This window comes from Chelonia mydas, chromosome 6 (assembly GCF_015237465.2).
Source record: "Chelonia mydas isolate rCheMyd1 chromosome 6, rCheMyd1.pri.v2, whole genome shotgun sequence".
NCBI classification, from domain to species: domain Eukaryota; kingdom Metazoa; phylum Chordata; order Testudines; family Cheloniidae; genus Chelonia; species Chelonia mydas.
In genome coordinates, this window is record NC_051246.2 from 63,992,812 (window position 1) to 64,015,587 (window position 22,776).

General features: G+C 44.5%; 1 protein-coding gene across 1 annotated transcript; it reads left to right on the forward strand.

Moving 5' to 3' along the window:
* Positions 1–3,615: 3,615 nt before the first annotated feature.
* Positions 3,616–16,810, forward strand: FAM71D (family with sequence similarity 71 member D). The gene is made up of 5 exons (XM_043549386.1): positions 3,616–3,699; positions 5,418–5,620; positions 13,088–13,358; positions 15,825–16,099; positions 16,780–16,810. Exons 1-5 carry the CDS (start codon positions 3,616–3,618, stop codon positions 16,808–16,810), a joined length of 864 nt encoding a protein of 287 aa, XP_043405321.1.
* The last annotated feature ends 5,966 nt before the right edge of the window (positions 16,811–22,776 follow it).

The following is a 22,776-nucleotide window of genomic DNA, read 5'->3' on the forward strand; positions in this document are numbered from 1 at the left end:
ACTTGCTGCCTCACCTATAGGCATTGACATATCACCACTGTTTAAGGAAATTCAAGAGGGGGAACTTCTATTCAAAAATCTACTTGAATATGCCAGTCATGGGTTCCTAGTGCAGCAGACTTCTAGAGAGCTCTTCAGAAAAAGCTAGAGCATTTGTATCTTTTTCTTACTTTGGTAGACTCCTCCATGTAAGAAATGGGCTTGTTTCAGTAAAATGAGGCATGAATTCCTAGAAATAGGAGTCTACTTAGGGAGTGTACACAGTATTTAAAAAAGGCAAGACAAGACATCTTGATTCTCTTCATGGCCTTGCCACTGACTTACTACTTGGCCTTGGAAAAGTCATTTAACTTCTGTATTCACAAGCATAAATGGGAATAATGATGTTTACCTACCAAACATGGGGGGGCACTGTGTTTATGAAGTTCAATTAATTATTAGCCCTGATCCTCTCCTGAAGCGTGACCACTTTATGTTGCTCCATCTTCTGTTTGTGCCTTAAAGTCAGTTTAGCCAGCTGGTAGAGGACACCCTCTTCCCACTCCAAGCACAGGAGGCATGTCCACAGGTTAATAGACATGGTTGGGGTGTTCCTTTGCCCCAAGGATTCCTGACTGCTGGAATATCCCTTTTGAGTTTTAGACAACTGACTCAATTTAGAGCAGTACTATGGCTGCTCTAAATTGCATCTCAAGACGAGACCAGCACCTGGGAGCAACATGAACAGGGGGCACTAAGACTGTGCAAGTCATCTTGCCCCCGTCCCTCTTGAGCTGTGCTGAGCAGACCCGAGGATCTAACCCATTATTTGAAAGATACATTGGTATGCTCACATGAAAGGGTAAAATGTTGTTGGTATCCTCATCACCCTAACAATGGCAAACAGTACTTTGATCAACCCTACCATTATATTAAGATTCTTCACTTAATTATAAGCAAGAGGAACAATCTGAAATACAGCATAGCACATGTGATCTAGTTTGTGTTTCAACTATATTTGTGCAAGTTTCATTTGTGAACTATCTATATTTATTCGTAGAATTATGTTATGTGAGATTTGATGATGAAGAGGAGGAAAGCATGAAGCCAATAGAATAGGTTGTGTAAGAGAAACAGAACAACAAAGGTACTCAAGGTGGGTTTTGGCAAGATGTTACTTTGTAAAAATAGTTCCTTTTTTCTGGCCTATATGCCCTCCCCTAAGTCTGATCAGCTCCCCAAGCTGATCCCCTCTCGATCATCAAATCCTGTCCAGCTTCTGAAGTGCCTTTGAAAGTTCATACCTTGAAGGCATGTGCATGTTTTTTAAAGAAGTCTTATTGAGTGCACAGGAACAAACCATCCCAAAGTGCAGAAAGAATAGCAAATATGGCAGGTGACCTGTTTGGCTTAACAGTGAAATCTTCAGTGAGCTTAAACTCAAAAAGGAAGCTTACAAGAAGTGGAAATTTGGACAGATGACTAGGGAGGAGTATAAAAGTATTGCTAGAGCATGCAGGAGTGTAATCAGGAAGGCCAAGGCACAACTGGAGTTGCAGCTAGCAAGGGATGTGAAGGGTAACAAGAAGGATTTCTACAGGTATGTTAGCAACAAGAAGAAGGTCAGGGAAAGTGTGGGACCCCCTTACTGAATGGGGGAGGCAACACAGTGACAGATGATGTGGAAAAAGCTGAAGTACTCAATGCTTTTTTTGCCTCAGTCTTCACAGACAAGGTCAGCTCCCAGACTGCTGCACTGGGCAACACAGTATGGGAAGGAGGTGAGCAGCCCTCAGTGGTGAAAGAAGAGGTTAAGGACTATTTAGAAAAGCTGGACATGCACAAGTCCATGGGTCCAGATCTAATACATCCAAGGGTGCTGAGGGAGTTGGCTGATGTGATTGCAGAGCCATTGGCCATTATCTCTGAAAATTCTTGGTGATCGGGGGAGGTCCTGGATGATTGGAAAAAGGCAAATATAGTGCCCAAATTTTAAAAAGGAAAGAAAGAGAACCCAGGGAACTACAGACCGGTCAGCATCACTTCAGTCCCTGGCAAAATCATGGAGGAGGTCCTCAAGGAATCCATTTTGAAGAACTTGGAGGAGAGGCAGGTGATCAGGAACAGTCAACATGGATTCACCAAGGGCATGCCTGACCAACCTGATTGCCTTCAATGATGAGATAACTGGCTCTGTGGATATGGGGAAAGCGGTGGATGTGATATATCTTGACTTTAGCAAAGCTTTCGATACAGTCTCCCACAGTATTCTTGCCAGCAAGTTAAAAAAGTATGGATTGGATGAATGGACTATAAGGTGGAAAGAAAGTTGGCTAGATTGTCGGGCTCAACAGGTAGTGATCAACGGCTCGATGTCTAGTTGGCAGCCAGTATCAAATGGAGTGCCCCAGGGGTCAGTCCTGGGGCCGGTTTTGTTCAATATCTTTATCAATGATCTGGATGATGGGATTAATTGCACCCTCAGCAAGTTCGCAGATGACACTAAGCTGGGGGGAGAGGTAGATATGCTGGAGGGTAGCGATAGGGTCCAGAGTGACCTCGACAAATTGGAGGACTGGGCCAAAAGAAATCTGATGAGGTTCAACAAGGATAAGTGCAGAGTCCTCCACTTAGGAAGGAAGAATCCCATGCACCACTACAGATTGGGGACCGACTGGCTAAGCAGCAGTTCTGCAGAAAAGGACCCGGGGATTACACTGGACGAGAAGCTGGGTATGAGTCAGCAGTGTGCCCTCGTTGCCAAGAAGGCCAACGGCATATTGGGCTATATTATTAGGAGCACTGCCAGCAAATAGAGGGAAGTGATTATTCCCCTCTATTCGGCACTGGTGAGGCCACACCTGGAGTATTGTGTCCAGTTTTGGTCCCCCCACTACAGAAGGGATGCGGACAAATTGGAGAGAGTCCAGCGGAGGGCAACAAAAATAATTAGGGCGCTGGGGCACATGACTTACGAGAAGAGGCTGAGGGAACTGGGGTTATTTAGTCTGCAGAAGAGAAGAGTGAGGGAGGATTTGATAGCAGCCTTCAACTACCTGAAGGGGAGTTCCAAAGAGGATGGAGCTCGGCTGTTCTCTGTGGTGGCATATGATAGAACAAGAAGCAATAGTCTCAAGTTGCAGTGGAGGAAGTCTAGGTTGGAATTAGGAAACACTATTTCACTAGGAGGCTGGTGAAGCAGTGGAACTGCTATGGGTTGCCTAGGGAGGTGGTGGAATCTCCATCCGTAGAGGTTTTTGAGGCCCAGCTTGACAAAGCCCTGGCTGGGATGATTTAGTTGGTGATGGTCCTGCTTTGAGCAGGGGATTGGACTAGATGACCTCTTGAGGTCTCTTCCAACCCTAATCTTCTATGATTCTATGATTCTTCTATGATTCTATATTTGTGTGGGTTTTTGCTCTTGAATAACCTGATGCAGCCTGTGATAGGAAATGGAACAGACACAGGCTTTTCTATCTTCTGCTGTTTCCCCATCCGTTGATTATTTGTGTTTTTCTGGAACAGCCCCTCTTGACTTGCTAATTTTTTCCTGTTTTGTGCGTAGGCAACATTAGAAGCTACTTCTCTTTTAGGAGCTTCAGTGTGTGTGCAGCCTCCAGAAGCCAGATCTCCATTATGGGAGATCTTCAGAGAGTTCTCAGCAAAGGAGAATATGCCCCCTTCACATCCGCTCCTATGTTTGAAAGCAACTTTGTCCAGGTAAACAGCATTTATATGAAATTGTTTGGCACTGATGGTTTGACATACCTTACATAGAGAATTTCCATTTTTATTCCCCAGTGTGGTTGCTGCCCACTCCTTTGTTCATTTCTACTATTCTCATTCTCTGTCTCACTCTAACACGTGTATATTCCCCTTCTCATACACACTTATCATACTCTCCCCTCACATACATTGGGCCAGATACCCAGCTATGCTACTGCTGCACGCAGCTCATCTGGAGGGGAGAGCAAAGGTGGCTTTGTGAGCCCTTTTCTCTCTTCCACACCCTTATTCTGGGAATAACTGGGTGCTGATTCAAGCCCCTGTGCAACTTAGAGCAGCCCTAAGTTTGCACCCAATTGCAACAGCTCCTAAGTGATCATTCTAGCAAATCTTGGTCTGTGTCTCCGATATCTCCTCATAAATATCTAACCATTAGCTCAAGATCAACATGGGAAAAACAGACCTCCTAAACTTCCCCAACCAAAAACCTTCCCCACTCCCTCCTTTCTCAATCACTGTGGCCAACATCCTACCTGTCACTCAGATCCATAACCTGAGTGTCATCTTCGACTCTGCCCTCTTTCTGTGGTCCTCGCATCCAGGCTGTCTAAATCTTGCCAATTCTTTCTCCAAAAGACCCCCTAAAATACAGCCGTTCCTATCCATCAGCACTGCTGAAACTCCTACCCAGGCTCGCCTTATCTCGCATCTCAGTAACTGCATCAATCTTTTCTTTGGCTTCGACAAATGCAATCTTGCTCTGCTCGTATTAATTCAGAATGCTGTTGCAAAGACCATTTTCCTAGCCCATCATTTTAACCAAGTCACCCATCTCTTTACATCCCTCCACTTCCTTCCCTTTCCCACATCAAACATAAGCTGCTTGTCTTCACAATCGATCCCCTCCCTATCTTGCATCGTTTATTTGCTATCAAGATGTTGACTTCTGCCCCCAATCAGCCCATGATACCAGCCTCTATCACCCTCTGGTTACATTTTCAAACAAACATCTTAGTGTTTTCTCCCATGCTGCCCATTTATCTTTGCGAGGTGTTCCCCATAAATATCAAGAATGCTGAAACCATTGCCTATCATGCTGATCAATATTGTATCATATATTCCTTTTACTACCTAGCCGGTCCATCTGTCTCTATTTGTTGTCTCTTGTATTTATACTTAGATTGTAATTCATTGGGGCAGAGACCGTCTTTTTGTTTTGTTTGTAAAGCACCTAGAACAGTGAGGTCTTGATGCATGACTAGAACGCTTAGGTGCTACAGTAATACAAATCAACAAATAAATAATAATTATTAATAATAATAATGGATCACCAGAGCATTGCAGCTCTCTTGCCATGCCCCCTTCACCAGGGGCCATGAGAAGTGGTAATGCAGAGATGGCTCTGTGCCATCCAAGGATATTAGTTACTCAGATACCACAATGATGGGCACAACATAAGAACTAATAGCTGAATATATCTCCATCTAGCTGATTATGCCAGCTTTCTAACCTCTCTTCATTCTTACTCACTTCCTTCTCCTCCCTTTCCCTTTCTTCATACACATGCCCCTCTCATACTTTTACATTCCCTTATCTTCTCACCACCTGAGTTGTGAGAGTCCCAGGCAAGTGGTACCACAATAGGTCTGTGTAGTGTATTATCATTGTGATGGCTCCATGACATACTGCAGTGACTTTGTTTTTGTATGCAGGTTAATAGGAGAGGTGAACCAATTTATGTTCATAATCGCCCCAACTGTGTGACTGTAGGCATCTGTGCATCCAGCCCCAGCCTATCACTGCCCAATGTGATGCTGCTAGCACACACAGTGCCTACATCTTCCCAGGAAGCTGTGTCAAAGCCCTGGAAGGCCTCAAAGCAGCCATCCTCCATGGAGCAGCTAGTACTCAGCAGGTACTAAGAAGGGGTTAAGTCAGTTCACAGAGCATGCTTTCCACAAAGGCTTTTTGTGGATCTTGGTCATATCTTGGACAGGTTTGTAACCAGGTGTCTCTCCACTAGTGTCCATTTAGTAATGCTGTCCTTTGGATGAAACATTAGCTAAAACATGCATCCTTTGGCCAATCTCCAGTGGCCATTCCAAGCCAAATGCATAAAAAACACTTAAGTAAATCTATAAATATATCAAAGAAATTGTCTCTCATCTTACATGTAGATTGCTCTGTGGTTGTACAGTGCCTAACACAATGGCCTCCTGGTCCATGTCTAGGCTCCTAGGTGCAGCCAGAATACAAATAATAATGAATAATAATAAAAGCAGGACAGCCTGTAAGAGAATTGGTGGACTTGCTGGGTGACCAGGGAGCAATCAAGGGGAACAGGGCACATCAGAGAAGCTAATGTTGTTTGCATGAGTTTTTACCGTAAAGGATGCTGGGGAGACACCTACTCAAAATATACTTTTTTCAGGTAATAAAAATGAAATGTCAGCAGAGGAGGTGTTGGGACAAAATGATAAAGAGCAACAGGTCACCAGGAATGGATGGCATACATCCAAGAGTTCTGGTAAATTGGAGAGGGTTCAGAGAAGAGCCACAAGAATGATTAAAGGATTAGAAAACATGCTGTATAGTGAAAGACTCAAAGAGCTCAATCTATTTATCTTAACAAACAGAAGATTAAGGGGTGATTTAATTGCTATCTATAAGTATCTACATGGGGAACAAATATTTAATAATGGGTTCTTCAATCAAGCAGAGACAGGTATAACACAATGCAAGGATTGGAAGTTGAAGCTAGACAAACTGATACTGGAAATTAGGTATAAATTTTTATCAGTGGCAGTAATTAATCACTGGAACAATTTACCAAGGGTCATGTGGATTCTCCATCACTGGCAATTCTTAAATCAAGACCGGATGTTTTTCTAAAAGAAATGTTCTAGGAATTATTTTTGGAGAAGTTCTATGGCCTGTGTTATATAGGAGGTAAGACTAGATGATCACAATGGTAGTTTCTGTGGACTCTATAAGAATTAAGTGGTTGAGCTGATAACAAAATATACAATCTCTTTAAAATCCGTAACCATACCGAAAGACCAGAGGGTAACAAATGTTGTTACTATCTGTTCAGCAAAGGCCTTATGGATGGTAATTAAGAGATATTGTAACTTTAGTACTAGGAAAACTGGTTGAAACAATAATGAAAAATAGAATTACTAAACACATGATCATGCTTCTTTAAATTTTTCAAATTTTTTGAGCATGTCAGCAAAATTGTGGATAAAGGAAAACTGGTTGATAGAATTCATTTAGATTTCAAAAAGCCTCTACCAAATTTTCTCACAAGAAGCTAAATAGTTATGGAGCAGGAGGTGAACTATTATCTTGCTTTTGAAACAGGCTGAAATACAAAAAACAAAGTAGGAATAAATTAGTTAATTTTCAACATGGCCAAAGGCTAACATTGGGGTGCTCTAAGTTTTCATACTCGGACTAGTGTTGTTTAATATATTGATTGATTATCTGTAAAAGAGTGAACAATAAAGTGGCAAAATTTGCAGATGACACAAAATAATTTGGGTTACTTAAAACCAGAGAAGACTGTGAGAAACTCCACAGGAACCTAACAAAAGGAGATAAATGGGCAATCTGATGAGAGATGAAATTCATTGTTGGAAGGAATAATTTGAACTACTCACTCTGAAACAAATTGCTAGGTTATATATTAATTGTAACCACTTAGAAAAATGATCTGGACACAGGGAAGGATTAACCTTTTGTGGGCCCCTATGTAGTCATTGTGGGCTCTGAGTGTGGGCCTGGTGTGGCAGTGCCATTGGTGCCATAGTATACCCGGTACTGAATTTCAGAGACATTTTTCATTTTGATCACACACCTCTACATGACCACATGCATTGCCATACACAGCTCCCTCAACCCTCAGTTTTTCTCATTGAGCTGTACACTCATGTGACTTTACCAATGTCCACAGTGAGTAGAACTTTCATAGCGATCAGGGAAACTTCCCACAGATTTATCTCCTTCCTCATTCAGACCTTCTATAGCCATGTCTCCAGTACCACCCTATATCATCAGTCACGGTATGTGGTCCTAGTCTCAGCTCAAAGTTCCAAAGCCAGCAGATACTGATCAGTTCTGACAAATCCCTCCCTCAGCACCCATCCTGCCATTTGAGCAAGCCACTTGCAAACCCCGTTTCCCCAAAGTGAGGACTTAGCCCTTGGGAATCTGAAGACACCAGCCTTTCTCCCTCTGCTCCCATCTACATGCTAGTCTACTACTTGATCACCACCACCTCTCCCCGTGCTTGTTTCCTTTCTACTTTGGACATGCTCCCCAACCAGCTGGGGCTATTCTCCCGCTGCAAGCCTGACCTGCTTCCTCTTTCCCTGCTTCCCTTGACATTCCTTTCCTCCTGGTGACCTCTGTTCCTTGAGGTTAATTCCAGTTTCTTTATCTGCTCTAGCTTAATGGCCCCCAGTAGCCACAGAGCCACCTGCAGCTTCTCCGGCTATAGCTATGGGGCCAATTGCCAGAGGCCAGCCTTAGATAGCTGTAGCTACTAGTCAAGGGAGGGGTGGCAATTCCAAGGCTGAGCATGTTTGAACCTTGCAACGGCAGCACTAGGGACTCTAAATCCTCAGCGCTGGCCCTAAATGCTTCCCTCCTCTAGGCCATGGCTTTAAGTACCTGAGATGCCCATCACTTGCAGCAGTGGCCACCAGTTCCCACGCACCCCTCAGCTAGTACATAGTCGTGAAGAAAGTGCAGCCTCAATGATTTTGGAGGCTGGGATGCCAGGAGGTTCCCATCCCTGAGCAGCAGCTCTGCAACAAGCTCACATCGCCCCCCTCCGCTGTGGGACCAGGAGCCTGTGAAGACCACGTAGTTACCCTGTGTATAACCACTTCTGTCCAATGCCTGTTGAAGTGAATGGGAGTCTTTTCATGATCTTTAATGGGCTGTGTATAGAAGCAAAGGACCCAATTCTAGACTCTAGAAGCAAAGCACATTCTATGCTGCACTGGTTTACTATTGTGACAGGAAGGTCTCACATTACTTAGTGCAGTGTTTCCCAAACTTGGGACGCCGCTTGTTCAGGGAAAGCCCCTGGCGGGCCGGGCCAGTTTGTTTACCTGCCGCGTCCGCAGGTTCGGCTGATCGCGGCTCCCACTGGCCGTGGTTTGCCGCTGCAGGCAGCAGAGTGGGCTGAGGGACATACCGGCCTCCGCTTCCCGCAGCCCCCATTGGCCTGCAGCGGCGAACCGCAGCCAGTGGGAGCCGCGATCGGCCAAACCTGCAGACGCGGCAGGTAAACAAACCGGCCCGGCCCTCCAGGGGCTTTCCCTGAACAAGCAGCATCCCAAGTTTGGGAAACACTGACTTAGTGAATAAGCAACACCTCCTACAGCATCTAACTTTTTCTGAGAGGCTTCCCACCCAATTACTAAATGTAAACCTGCTTCACTTACAAAGGCTGAAAATATCAGGTAGTATGGTCACAAAAGCAAGGCACTTCTGAATTCAGTAGAAATTTTGGATGTGCACAGAACACAGACAGGACTGGTTCCCGAATGATTACAGAACTGCAGTAAAATGGAACAATTTTCAGGTTGTGTGATTGGACGATATCTGGATCCATATTATTAAACTGTCCTCATAAATGAGGAAAAGTTGAGGTGCCTTTGTTATTCTTTTGTTCCACTCTTCATTTCTATGGGGAATTTGCCAATGCAATATTACTGTCTTCCTTTTAAACAAACAAAACTAAAAAAAATGGTAATGGCTGTTGAAAATAGCAATTCCAGTTCTAGTTAGCACTGGGGACATGCCAGCATTTGTTGCTCAATTTTATCCTACTTTTTCTACAGCAAGTTACAGTGGATCAGCATATCTGATTTGGGAGAAACAAAGTAACAGCAGCCTAAATTGAGCTTGAGCACTCCTGAATTTTGAGAGTGTTCAGATCTGGAAGGCAGGGGCTAGATTCCCTTTCTGAATATTAGATAAATCTGGAAAGGAAAAGCCAATTTCTGCTTCCATGGCTCAGATGTGGAAATCCTCCTATGTGCCTGGTACTGTATCTAAAGCTGCCCAGGTCCACTAATAAAGCCTTCCCTCCCTTACTTATCATTTTAACTTCTGGTGGGATCTACATACCTCCCTTGCCAGGCTTCAGATAAAGAGGTGCACTGTCCATTTAGTCCACCCAATTCCTTCTTTGGGGGCTGCCAGGCGAGGTCACACCAGCATCCCTAATCCAGTCTGGGGAAGTCATCTGAGGGTGATATCTGGGCCAAAGCCTTCTACTCCTTGGGGCATACTTGTTCCCCATTCACATCCCCTTCTAGCAGCCAGCTCTCCATTCACAGGAAACTGTAACGCATGGGCTCTCAGCTTCCCTACTCCCTCCCACTCCCTTTCCTGTTGATAGCTGCCAAGGGAATGCTGGGAAACAGTTCCTTCCCTGCTCCAGGGCCGGCTCCATAGGCAGGGAGCTGGCCAAGGAACTACAGCTTCCAGGGCCCCTTAGGTTCTCAGCTCCCATGCTGTATCCCTGCCTCTCCAAGGCTGCTCTCAGGGCCTCCACTTCTGCAGCGCTGTGAGAGGGGAGGAAGTGAGTGTTATACAGCTCCTTCTGAGCTCGAGTCCGGCACTATGGAGCTATTGGGTAAATCCGGTACTGTCTGGACATCATTGTGTGCAGCACAATAAAACCTCTGTTCAATGTGAAGTAGCAATCAAGAAGTCAAACAAAATGTTAGTACATATAAAGGATGGGATAGGATATAATAGTGAATAGATAGTCAACTGATTGATCATAGGAACATAGGAATTGTCATACCTGGAAATTAAAGGCTCAAGGGCACTTTTCAGAAAGAAGAGGGGTTAATTGTAGTGTCCTAGTCAATCTACTGTGCCCTTTCTCAAAAATCAGGCTTTAATGTCACAGGTGCTGTGAGCTATTGCAGAGCACCTCTCCCACAAAGGGCATAGTGGCATCTGAAAAGAGAGTCTCCGGGTACACTCACCATGCTTTTCCCAACAAACTTCTCCCCTGCAGTCAGGATGTGCCCCCAGAGAAGACAGACACAATGCCTTCTTTGAGAAGAGTCTGCATGCATTTCCCTTCAGACTACTCCCCCTGCATCCCATTTCCTGAATCACGCAATGGATATAGAAAAGGAGTACTTGTGGCACCTTAGAGACTAACAAATTTATTTGAGCATAAGCTTTCGTGAGCTACAGCTCACTTCATTGGATGCATGCAGTAGAAAATACAGTGGGGAGATTTTATGTACACAGAGAACATGAAACAATGGTTGTTACCATACACACTGTAACGAGAGTGATCAGGTAAGATGAGCTATTATCAGCAAGGGGGGAGAAATAACCTTTTGTAGTGATAATCAAGATGGGCCATTTCCAGCAGTTGGCAAGAACGTGTGAGGAACAGTGGGGGGCAGCCGGGGGGGGGGGGGATAAACATGGGGAAATAGTTTTACTTTGTGTAATGACACATCCAATCCAAGTCTTTATTCAACCCTAAGTTAATTGTGTCCAGTTTGCAAATTAATTCCAATTCAGCAGTCTCTCGTTGGAGTCTGTCTTGAAGTTTTTTTTGTTGAAGAATTGCCACTTTTAGGTCTGTAATCGAGTAACCAAAGAGACTGAAGTGTTCTCCGACTGGTTTTTGAATGTTATAATTCTTGATGTCTGATATGTGTCCATTTATTCTTTTACGTAGAGACTGTCCGGTTTGGCCAATGTACATGGCAGAGGGGCATTGCTGGCACATGATGGCATATATCACATTGGTAGATGTGTAGGTGAATGAGCCTCTGATAGTGTGGCTGATGTGATTAGGTCCTATGATGGTGTCCCCTGAATAGATATGTGGACACAGTTGGCAACGGGCTTTGTTGCAAGGATAGGTTCCTGGGTTAGTGTTTTTTTGTGTGGTGTGTGGTTGCTGGTGAGTATTTGCTTCAGGTTGGGGGGCTGTCTGTAAGCAAGGACTGGCCTGTCTCCCAAGATCTGTGAGAGTGATGGGTCGTCCTTCAGGATAGGTTGTAGATCCTTGATGATGCGTTGGAGAGGTTTTAGTTGGGGGCTGAAGGTGATGGCTAGTGGCATTCTATTATTTTCTTTGTTGGGCCTGTCTTGTAGTAAGTAACTTCTGGGTACTCTTCTGGCTCTGTCAATCTGTTTCTTCACTTCAGCAGGTGGGTATTGTAGTTATAAGAACGCTTGACAGAGATCTTGTAAGTGTTTGTCTCTGTCTGAGGGGCTGGAGCAAATGCGGTTGTATCGCAGAGCTTGGCTGTAGACGTTGGATCACATGGTATGGTCTGGATGAAAGCTGGAGGCATGTAGGTACGCATAGCGGTCAGTAGGCTTCCGGTCATTACACAAAGTAAAACAGATCTTGGGAGACAGGCCAGTCCTTGCTTACAGACAGCCCCCCAACCTGAAGCAAATACTCACCAGCAACCACACACCACACAACAAAAACACTAACCCAGGAACCTATCCTAGCAACAAAGCCCATTGCCAACTGTGTCCACATATCTATTCAGGGGACACCATCATAGGACCTAATCACATCAGCCATATTATCAGAGGCTCGTTCACCTACACATCTACCAATGTGATATATGCCATCATGTGCCAGCAATGCCCCTCTGCCATGTACGTTGGCCAAACCGGACAGTCTCTACATAAAAGAATAAATGGACACAAATCAGACGTCAAGAGTTACAACATTCAAAAACCAGTCGGACACTTCAGTCTCTTTGGTCACTCGATTACAGACCTAAAAGTGGCAATTCTTCAACAAAAAAACTTCAAAAACAGACTCCAACAAGAGACTGCTGAATTGGAATTAATTTGCAAACTGGACACCATTAACTTAGGCTTGAATAAAAACTGGGAGTGGATGTGTCATTACACAAAGTAAAACTATTTCCCCATGTTTATTCCACCCCCGCCCCCGGCCGCCCTTCACTGTTCCTCACACGTTCTTGTCAACTGCTGGAAATGGCCCACCTTGATTATCTCTACAAAAGGTTATTTTCCCCCCCCCTTGCTGGTAATAGCTCACCTTACCTGATCACTCTCGTTACAGTGTGTATGGTAACACGCATTGTTTCATGTTCTCTGTGTATATAAAATCTCCCCACTGTATTTTCTACTGCATGCATCCGATGAAGTGAGCTGCAGCTCACGAAAGTTTATGCTCAAATAAATTTGTTAGTCTCTAAGGTGCCACAAGTACTCCTTTTCTTTTTGCAGATACAGACTAACCTGGCTGCTACTCTGAAACCTGTTGCAATGGATATAGTGCATCCTGTAAGCAGAGACTCTAGCTGGTCTCACACCCTGAGTTTTCTTGTAGGTTCTTCCCTTTGAAGTTTGTGGAGATCACCGTTCACAATGCTGAGAAGCGTCGCCTCAAGCTGAAGCTGGCAAGTGGCCGCTCCTTCTACCTGGAGCTCTGTGCCCCACCAGACAAGCAGTGCCGGCTCTTCTGTCAATGGTTGCAGCTCATTTCTCTCTTGAAACTTCCCCGAGATGACTACAACAATACTCAAGTCAATATAGTGTATGAGAATTTTAATGGGCAGCAAGCTGAGAGAACACAAGGCACAAGGAACCAGTCAGACAACGTGAGTCCTTGGCACTGGTTCGTAAAAAAATTCACATGCTTGTTCCACCATTCCTTATTATTGCACAAGTCAGAGCTTGTGCAATAGATAAGAATTCAAAGGAGTTACAATTCTGTTTATAAGGAGTTTATATAAAAATAACTGGCCTGCCAGAAGCTCTGAGGGTGGTGGCAGCCAGGTGGCAGCCAGTAGTGCAGCCCTGCTTGGTTATTTGGATGTCAAGAAGTGGGTAACTGACACCATTGTTCTGGATTTCATTTTCCTGATATTTTGGGGGATGGGTTGCTGTGGCCTTTAATGGCACTTCCCTTCTGAATTTCCCCTCTGATGTGGGGGCAAAGGGCAGAGCAGAAGAGGCATAACATAGCTGTTTCCTATACTTTCTTTGCATTGGGATAGTTTGCAGTTGTGACTTTTATATCATCTCCTTGAGAAGTAACCAGAGCCCTTAAACCTTAGCCATCAGGCACCACAAAACCAGGTCTCTGCTCCCAGATCAGAACAAAGACAGAGGAAAACCCAGGGAAAGGATTGTTGGATATGGATGGGATGAAGAAAGGGAAAAGAAAACTTGCAATGTAGGTTATTAAACAGTGCTCAGAGGTTAATTTTGGTCAGCACTGACTTCCATGATCCCATGGAGAATGAACTCCTCACTTGTGCCCAGAAGAGGTTTCAGGGGTGTCAAATGTATGACCCCTGGGCTGGATCTGCTCTGTGGATTTCCCATGAATCTTCAGGCTTGTCTTCATGACCCCAAAGTCAGTCCACACTTTGGGGGTGTTATTTATACCGTGTTCCAGTGTGCTGCACTCTAATTCACCATGTAGACTCTGCTAGTGTGCATTAATGCAGTCTTCTTTCAAACAGGACTACATTAATGTGCACTAAGGAACAGTTAGGGCACACCAGTAGGGTCCACATAGGGGAGTTGGAGCAACTGGTGCTTTCTACAAATCACACCCTCATAGTCCAGACTCTAGTGCAGCAATCCAGCAAAACCTCGTGCACAAGGGTAGAACCACTTGATTGCATTTAAGAGGCGCTGGAGAGGTGTGGGTCTGATGGTTGCTGGTACTTATCCGGGTGAGGGAAAATGGCACTGAGGAGAATAGATATGCCAACCTGACAAGTCAAAGAAAAGGAAACTTCCAGGTGAAGCTAAAAGCAATTGTCAACATGCGTTATCTTTATCTATTTCTATTTTAATAACTTTTTCAGAGTGTGACCCTACCAAGTGGCAGGGTATTGGACCAGGCCTGCCATATTGGTCAATAGGTCAATAATCAGTGGCAAAGGGACAGGGTGGGGAAGTATCAGAGGGGTAGCCTTGTTAGTCTGTATACACAAAAACAACGAGGAGTCCAGTGGCACCTTAAAGACTAACAGATTTATTTGGGCATAAGCTTTTGTGGGTAAAAAAACTCACTTCTTCAGGTGCATGGAGTGAAAATTACAGATGCAGGCATAAATATACTGACACATGAAGAGAAGGGAATTACCTTACAAGAGGAGAACCAGTGTTGACAGGGCCAATTCAATCAGGGTGGATGTGGTCCACTCGCAATAATTGATGAGGAGGTGTCAATACCAAGAGAAAGAAAATTGCTTTTGTAGTGAGCCAGCCACTCCCAATCCCTATCCAAGCCCAAATTAATGGTATTAAATTTGCAAATGAATTTTAGCTCTGCAGTTTCTCTTTGAAGTCTGTTTTGAAGTTTTTTTGTTGAAGTATGGCTACTTTTAAATCTGTTATAGAATGTCCAGGGAGATTGAAGTGTTCTCCTACTGGCTTTTGTATGTCTGATTTCTGATTTGTGTCCATTTATTTTTTTACATAAGACTGTCCGGTTTGGCCTATGTACATGGCAAAGGGGCATTGCTGGCACATGATGGCATATATCACATTAGTAAATGTGCAGGTGAATGAGCCCCTGATGATGTGGCTTGTGTGGTTGGGTCCTCTGATGGTGTCCCTTGCATAGATATGGGGACAGAGTAGGCAACGGGGTTTGTTACAGGGATTGGTTCCTGGGTTAGAGTTTCTGTGGTGTGGTGTGTGGTTGCTGGTGAGTATTTGCTTCAGGTTTGAGGGCTGTCTGTAAGTGAGGACTGGCTTGCCTCCCAAGGTCTGTGAGAGTGAGGGATCGTTTTCCAGGATAGGTTGATGATGTGATGGAGAGGTTTTAGCTGGGGGCTGTACGTGATAGCCAGGATGGGGAAGTTTTCACTGCCATGGTCCCTGCTGTATTGGTCCTATGGGTAAGTAATCCCATTTCTCAGGACTGTCAGTCTGACACTCCTAACCAACAGAAAATTCAATATAAATAAAGAATTGATAAATATGACATTATTTTCTGATCGCCACTCAGAGCCCCAGTGGTGCTGATCAGCTCCACCCTGAGCCTTTACTTTGTGCCCATTCCTATTGTCTTATTTGTTGGGTGTCTTCCTTATTACCTACAGAGAGACACCCATCTAGAGACTCTGAATTCTATTGATGTCCCAGAATCAGAGAAGGAGGAAGTTGCTAAGCGAGCATCCTCCAAGCGAGTCACCATCTCTGGCATAGTGGGTCCTATCGAAGAGTGTGGCAGCAGCAAGAGAGGGCTGGCAGTTGCCTCACGCAGCTCCATAATAAAAGAGATAAAAAGAGATCCCAGCATGCAGTCAAAGAAACAACAAAGAAAAGATCACCTGGAGGTAAAGAAGAGCAAAAGCACAGAGAAGAAGAAATCCAGGTATGTGTGGTTGGGGATATATTGATGCTAAGACAGAGGGTCTCCACAGCTGAACTTTAGAGAATGAAAAGTGGCATGTTCCTGTCATTAGGGAGGTTATTCTTTCAGCAACACTTTAGAATTACTGTGATATTTCTGCTGCTGTATTAGGTTGAGCTGCTTAGGAATATAGAGAGGGATTTTCAAAAGCACCTAGATGTGTGCTCCTCAGTCATACAGGCACTTTTGGAAATCCCATCCATAAATCCGTAATTAGGACCTAAATGAAAGTGACCTGATTGTCAAAGATTCTGAGCACCCACTGCTTACCCTGACTACAGAAAGAGCTGCAAATGCTCAGCATATCAGAAAATCAGGCCACTTTGATTTAGGTGCCTAACTTTAGAGACCCATGTTTGAAATTTTTGACCATACTATTTGCCATACTAGATCAAACCAGAGGTCCAGTTGGTCCAGTATCTTGTGTCCTGAACTACATACTGGCCTATGGAGTTCAGTATCCTGCCACCTTCTGTGCTGGAGCAGGTCTAACTAATTTCCTGCCTCTAGCAGTGCCCACTGACTTATGGTTCAGAGCAAGACAAACCCCCATGCACCCATACTGCACCTAATTGTGCCATATTGCAAGAAGGGATTGGGGAAATTCCATCCTCTTCCCATCCCCAGCCTTTACCCCGCAGGTGGCTTTACATCCAGAAGTGTGAAATCTGATTACCTTTATCTTTACCTAAGTGTTGACAGTTACAAGTGTTGGGAGAGGTTTACAAAGGCACACAAAAAATAATTAGGTATCCAGCTCCCACTGACTTTACATTTGTGCCCTTGAAATTTCCACCCATTATTAGCTATACAATTATCCAAACACAGATACAATGCACATAAAGAAGGGAGGAGATCTTGGTGCTGTAGCAGACTCTATTTGTAGAGAATGAAGCACTATCTAATTATACATGGAAAGCCATGAGCACATGCACCATATTTTCAGAACATTCAGAACTCATCACCTGGGGTAGGGGTGGAGGGCTTGCGCACATCACTCTATCTGAATGTATATGTTCAAAAGAGCATGCTGCAAACCTCACATTTAGTCTGGTTCTTGAAAATGAGTTGGGTCTTTGTCCAATTTCTGGCAGCGAGGTGTTCAGATCATAAAACAACCACCATGATTAGCTCCCAAGAGTGTAGTTTCAGTGCAGAGACCAAGGATTTATAAAGTTAGGGAAATTAACTTTCCCTCTTACCCCAAGAGATGATCTCTCTAGGTCAGGAATTAGATGAAATGTCACGGCAGTGAGGGAGAAGATTGCATTGCTACTGTTCATGCTGCACCTGTGGATGAAAAGAAGACTTCAGTTTCTGAGAATGTCAGTCTGGCACTTTTCACTAACACTAAATTCAGACACACAAATACACACCTTAATAATCAAATATAAATATTTTAACAATATTATTGTAATGGATAGTTTTTAATTTTATATACAATGGTTTCCAGCTCATTAGCACATTTATATAGCATATAAGGCAGGGGTAGGGTCCCACTGGCATTTCTGCCAATTGGGCTTAGCCCACACCTTACTCTTCATGGTGTGATTACAAGCAAAAAAAGTAACTTTGTAAACATGGCATTGTGGGGTTCCATGTTTGTCTTTCAATTACTCCATATCACGCATGCTCACTTTATGGGTAAAAAGACATCTTTCTAACTGACAGGATCACAAACCCAATGTATTATCTTAATATCTATCTGTCATTTTGTCTCCAACAACAATGGTGGTAATAATTCTTTAAGCAAAGCTAAGCTGATGGCTGGGTTGGTGATGTGCAACAACATGGACCAGGAAAGTAACCACCCTTTCTATACTGCCCCAGTATACCTGCACCTGCAATGTTACATTCAGGTCTGAGAAGCACTAATATACATAAAAGGTGCACATTCCAAAGGCCAGATTCTCATAACTTCAATGGGAGTTGCAAGTGCTGAATACCTCTTCAGATTTAGGCTATGTCTACATTTTACAAGGACTACAGCAGCACAGCTGAAGCACCGCAGTTATGCCATTGTAGTGCTTAATGTACACACTTGCTACAGTGATGGAAGGGGTTTTTCTGTTGCTGTAGTAAATCCACCCCCTCAAGAGGCAGTAGCTAAGTTGGTGGAAGAATTCTTCCATCCACCTAACAGTGTCTATACAAGGGCTTAGGTCAACTTAACTAAAGGAGTGTGAATATTTCACAGCCCTAAGCAACATAGGTAGGTTGACCTAAGTTCTAGGTGTAGACCATAACTAAGGCCCTACTAAATTCACAGCAATGAAAAACACATCACAGACTGTGAAATCTTGTCTCCCCATTGTGAAAGCTGGTCCTTTACCCTATACTACACAGATTTCACAGGGGAGACCAGCAGTTCTCAAATTGGTGGTCCTAACTCAAAAGGGAGGTAAGGGGGTGGGGTCGCAAGGTTATTTTAGGGGGATTACGGTATTGCCACCCTTACTTCTGTGCTGCCTTCAGTGCTGGGTGGCTGGAGAGGGGCAGCTGTTGGCTGGGCACCCAGCTCTGAAAGAAGTGCCCTGCCAGTAGCAGTGCAGAAGTAAGGATGGCAATACCATGCCATGCCACCCTTACTTCTGTGCTGCTGCCTTCAGATCTGGGTGGCTGGAAAGTGGCGGCTGCTGACTGAGGGCCCAGCTCTGCAAGAAACAGTGCAGAAGTAAGGGTGGCAATACCATACCATGCCATCCTTACTTTTGCGCTGCTGCTGACAGCGGCTCCACCTTCGGAGCTGGGCTCCTGGCCAGCAGCCGCTACTCTCCAGCTGCCCAGCTCTGAAGGCACCACAGAAGTAAGGGTAGCAGTACCACAAACCCTCCCCCCACCACACACACACCATAACCTTGCAACCCCCCCACACAAGTCCTTTTTGGGTCAGGACTCCTACATTTACAACACTGTGAATTTTCAGATTTAAATAGCTGAAATCATTAAATTTATGGATTTTAAAATCCTAATAACCAAGAAATTGACCAAAATGGACCGTGAATTTGGTAGGGCCCTAGCCATAAAAACCAGGCCTTAGTCCCAAGAACAAAGAATAGTTATTTAGAGTTGTATACAGAAGTATGAGTAATTTGATGAAATTAAGAAAGGGAATATTTAATATCTGTAAGATATTCAGTGAGATCTGTTAGGCTCTGGAACAGACTCCGGAGGAGAGTTGCACATGCCTCGTTATTTGGGAGTTTTAAAACAAAACTGGGAAAAAATAATAAATAAATGTAATACAGAGAATAATTTGGCAGTGGCAGGAAGATGACCTGCATGACCTAACAGGTGTTTTCTAAACGTATATTCTATGAATTTATGATACACAAGAGAATCAAGTTTAAGCTGCTGTAGCTATATTCATTCTGCGGGACTAACAGAAGTGAAAACTTGTCTGTGTCAGTAAAGCTAGCAGATCTAAGTCAAAGTTACCCAGGGAGCAGATACTATGGGCCCTACTGTGCTTTAAGACTCAAGCCTGTGTTGAGGGCAGGCAGTATGGTGTCAGTACTAAGAGGGATTGTACCTTCCCAGTACACAACGGAATCATACAAGATGCACCATCCTACGTAGGTGTAGCCTGCATCCTCTCTCTGCTTGGCCACCTCTGTGATCTGGTGTAGGAGCCCCACCACCTTCCTACCCTCTTCGGGGCTATTGCACCCATAGGGATATAGGGAAGGAGCAGATTCTTTGCACTCCTGAATGCATGGAGGCAAGTGGAAGAGAAGTGAAAACTTACTGTGACATTCACCTAGGCACCCATGCAAGGGCCAAAGACAATCTAGTCCTATATATGGAGTGACAAGGAGATTTTTATGTATTTCAAGCCATAACCACACATTAATAGCATTAAATAGTTCAGATGCATTTTATGTAAGTGCAGTCCATAGCATCTAAATTTCCTGTATATTCTATCACACCTCCATTTCAAGGGCAGCTCTGTTACACAGAGTTAGCAAGGCATGTTTCAACTGCTGGCAGAGAGAGTTTAAAATAACAGAACATATTATGTAATCCTCTTGTGAGTGTTTGTGACAGAACTGAGCAAGATTTTATCTTAACTTTCTATTTCCAGGGAAAATGTAGCAGAGTATAAAACAGAAAACAATTTGCAGGCTTCAGGTATGAATTAAATGTTTTAATATTTATTCCCTTCTTCAGCCCCACAGACAGTGTTCCTACACTGTTTCCTACAATGACTGTGCACAGGAGAGGCTGAAACTTGAGTAGCTGGGAGTCCCTACAGCCAGGATTTCTACACCACGGCCTATAGTGATTACTGCTGGGAGAAGCTAGGACTAGAGCACCTAGGAGTTCCCCATAGTCAGGATTCTTAGCCCATGCCATACAGTGTCTCGTGCAGAATGAAGTTGGGTATCTAGTCACTGGGAACTTCCTGACCGCCTGTACTTCTACAACCTTCCCAACAATGCCTCCTTCTGGAAGAAGCTGGCAACTGGACAATAAGCTGTCTCATAGTCTTTAGTCCTGTACAACTCCCTGCATTAATATTTTCTCCTATATTTTCAGTGGATAAGTGGTGCTGTCTTTGCCTGCCAAATGATAGCAAGACACTGAGAGTGGATTTAATACATTATTGAACTCCCCCACCCCACGGCTGAATTTGCTGTGTGCGCATCCTGCATACTAGTAAAGCAGAGACTTGAACCAGAGTTTTTGCGATCCTCCCCCATGAACCTCCTCCTCCAGCCAAGCCACAGAAACTGGAATGAGTGGAAGTCATGCTGCATATTTTATGCTGTTACTTTCTCCACCTCTTTCTACTTGGCTTTTTGGTTATGGGCCACTCCTTTTCCTACCTGCTATGTGGTGACCTTGCAATGGCTCACTTGGCGTAGATGGCTCTCAGGATCCTATTGTGTTTTATTATGCACCCACATTTAATTTTTTTAAAATGATAATAATCTCAAAACATTGTCTACCTGCACAAATCTCTTTTTTCCTTAACTCACTTAATGTGTTAGTTCCTGTCCATTAATCTGGCTGGCTAAGAATCTTGCTGCATGTCTCTGTTTGCTTGTGGTTATGTACAGTATATGAATCTTTGTGACTGTCTCATCTATGATTCTCTTTCCTCCTTCTCCCACAATAGCCATTAAAGCCCACTTGGGGCAAGGACTATGGGCAGATGTGAATTAGCACAAATTCAGCACACTATCTCAATCCTTCCACCATATATACATGTACAACATTTACATTTCTCCAACATTAACATTTATGTGAAAAGTATTAAATTGAAAGGGGTCTGGGATTACCCTTTCTTAGAAATTGTTTAATTTCAGTGCAATTTCCCACATTTTAGAAGATTTTAAGACAATCACACATAAATTGTGCAGAAAATGTTAACTTTGACATACATTGTGCAGCAACTAGAATTCAATCCTTGAATATTGTGTCTATAGTAAACTATATTCTGGTAAGATACCATACCTAAGGCTAAGATTTTGTCATGGATATTTTCAGTAAAAGTCACAGACAGGTCACGGGCAATAAAGAAAAATTCATGGAAGCCTGTGACCTGTCCCTGACTTTTACTAAAAATATCCATGATAAAATGGGAAGGGCTGGGCAGCTGAATCCATGGAGGCTCAGAGCTCCAGGGTCCCCCTACCCCCTGCGGCAGAGGGGAGCTTCAGGGTCTCTCCAGCGGCAGGGAGCTGCAGGAATCCCCCTGCCCCCCATGGTGGCCGGAGGCTGCAGGGGTCTGCCTGCCCCCCTGCAGTGGAGAGGAGCTGTGGGGTTCCCCCTGTCCCACCACCGCGGTGGGGAGCTTTGGGGATCCCCCTGCCACCACCATGGTGGGGAGCTGCAGGGGTCCCCTTGCCCTGCGGCAGTGGCCAGGGAGCTGCGGTGGTCCCCTTGCCCCATGGTGATGGCAGGGAGCTGCCAGGATCCCCCTGCCCCATAACAGTGGCTGGGTAACTACAGGGGTCCCCCCTGTCGCCACAGCTGGCGGGGAGCTGTGGGGATCCCCCTGTTCCCTGCAGCGTCCGGGAGCCGCAGGGTACCCACCCTGCCCATGGCGGCTGGGAGCTTGGGGGCCTGCTGCCTCAGGCAGTGGGGGTACCTCACTGCTCCCTGATGCTGTGGGAGGCGGCGGGACCCTGCAGCTCCCAGCCACCACGGTGGAAGTCACGGATTCCATGACCTCCAGGACAAAATCGTAGCCTTAACCATACCTAACAAACATGTATCAAAGCCACCAGAACCAAAATACCTTTGCATATCTCCCCATCACACACACACACACACACACACAACCAACCAACCAACCAACCAACCAACCAACCAACCAACCAACCAACATTAAAGCATTCAGAAAACAGTATCAATATTGCACACACAAAAGCATCAATGTTGCAAAAAGCTACGTAAAACCAAAGCAGATTTTATTTTGAAGCAATGGTCCACCTGCCTCTTCACTACCAGATTTCCTGAGCATCCCTCCTCGACAGTCATGTCTCCATTTCGTGATATATAAAACCAATCATTATATATATTTTGTGGTAGTGTGTTTTGCATAACCTTTTTATAAACAATAAAGAATGACTGACTTTATCTCCCCTGGTTCTTCCCTTTCTCTTCTTTCACATCATTGTTTTTCCTCC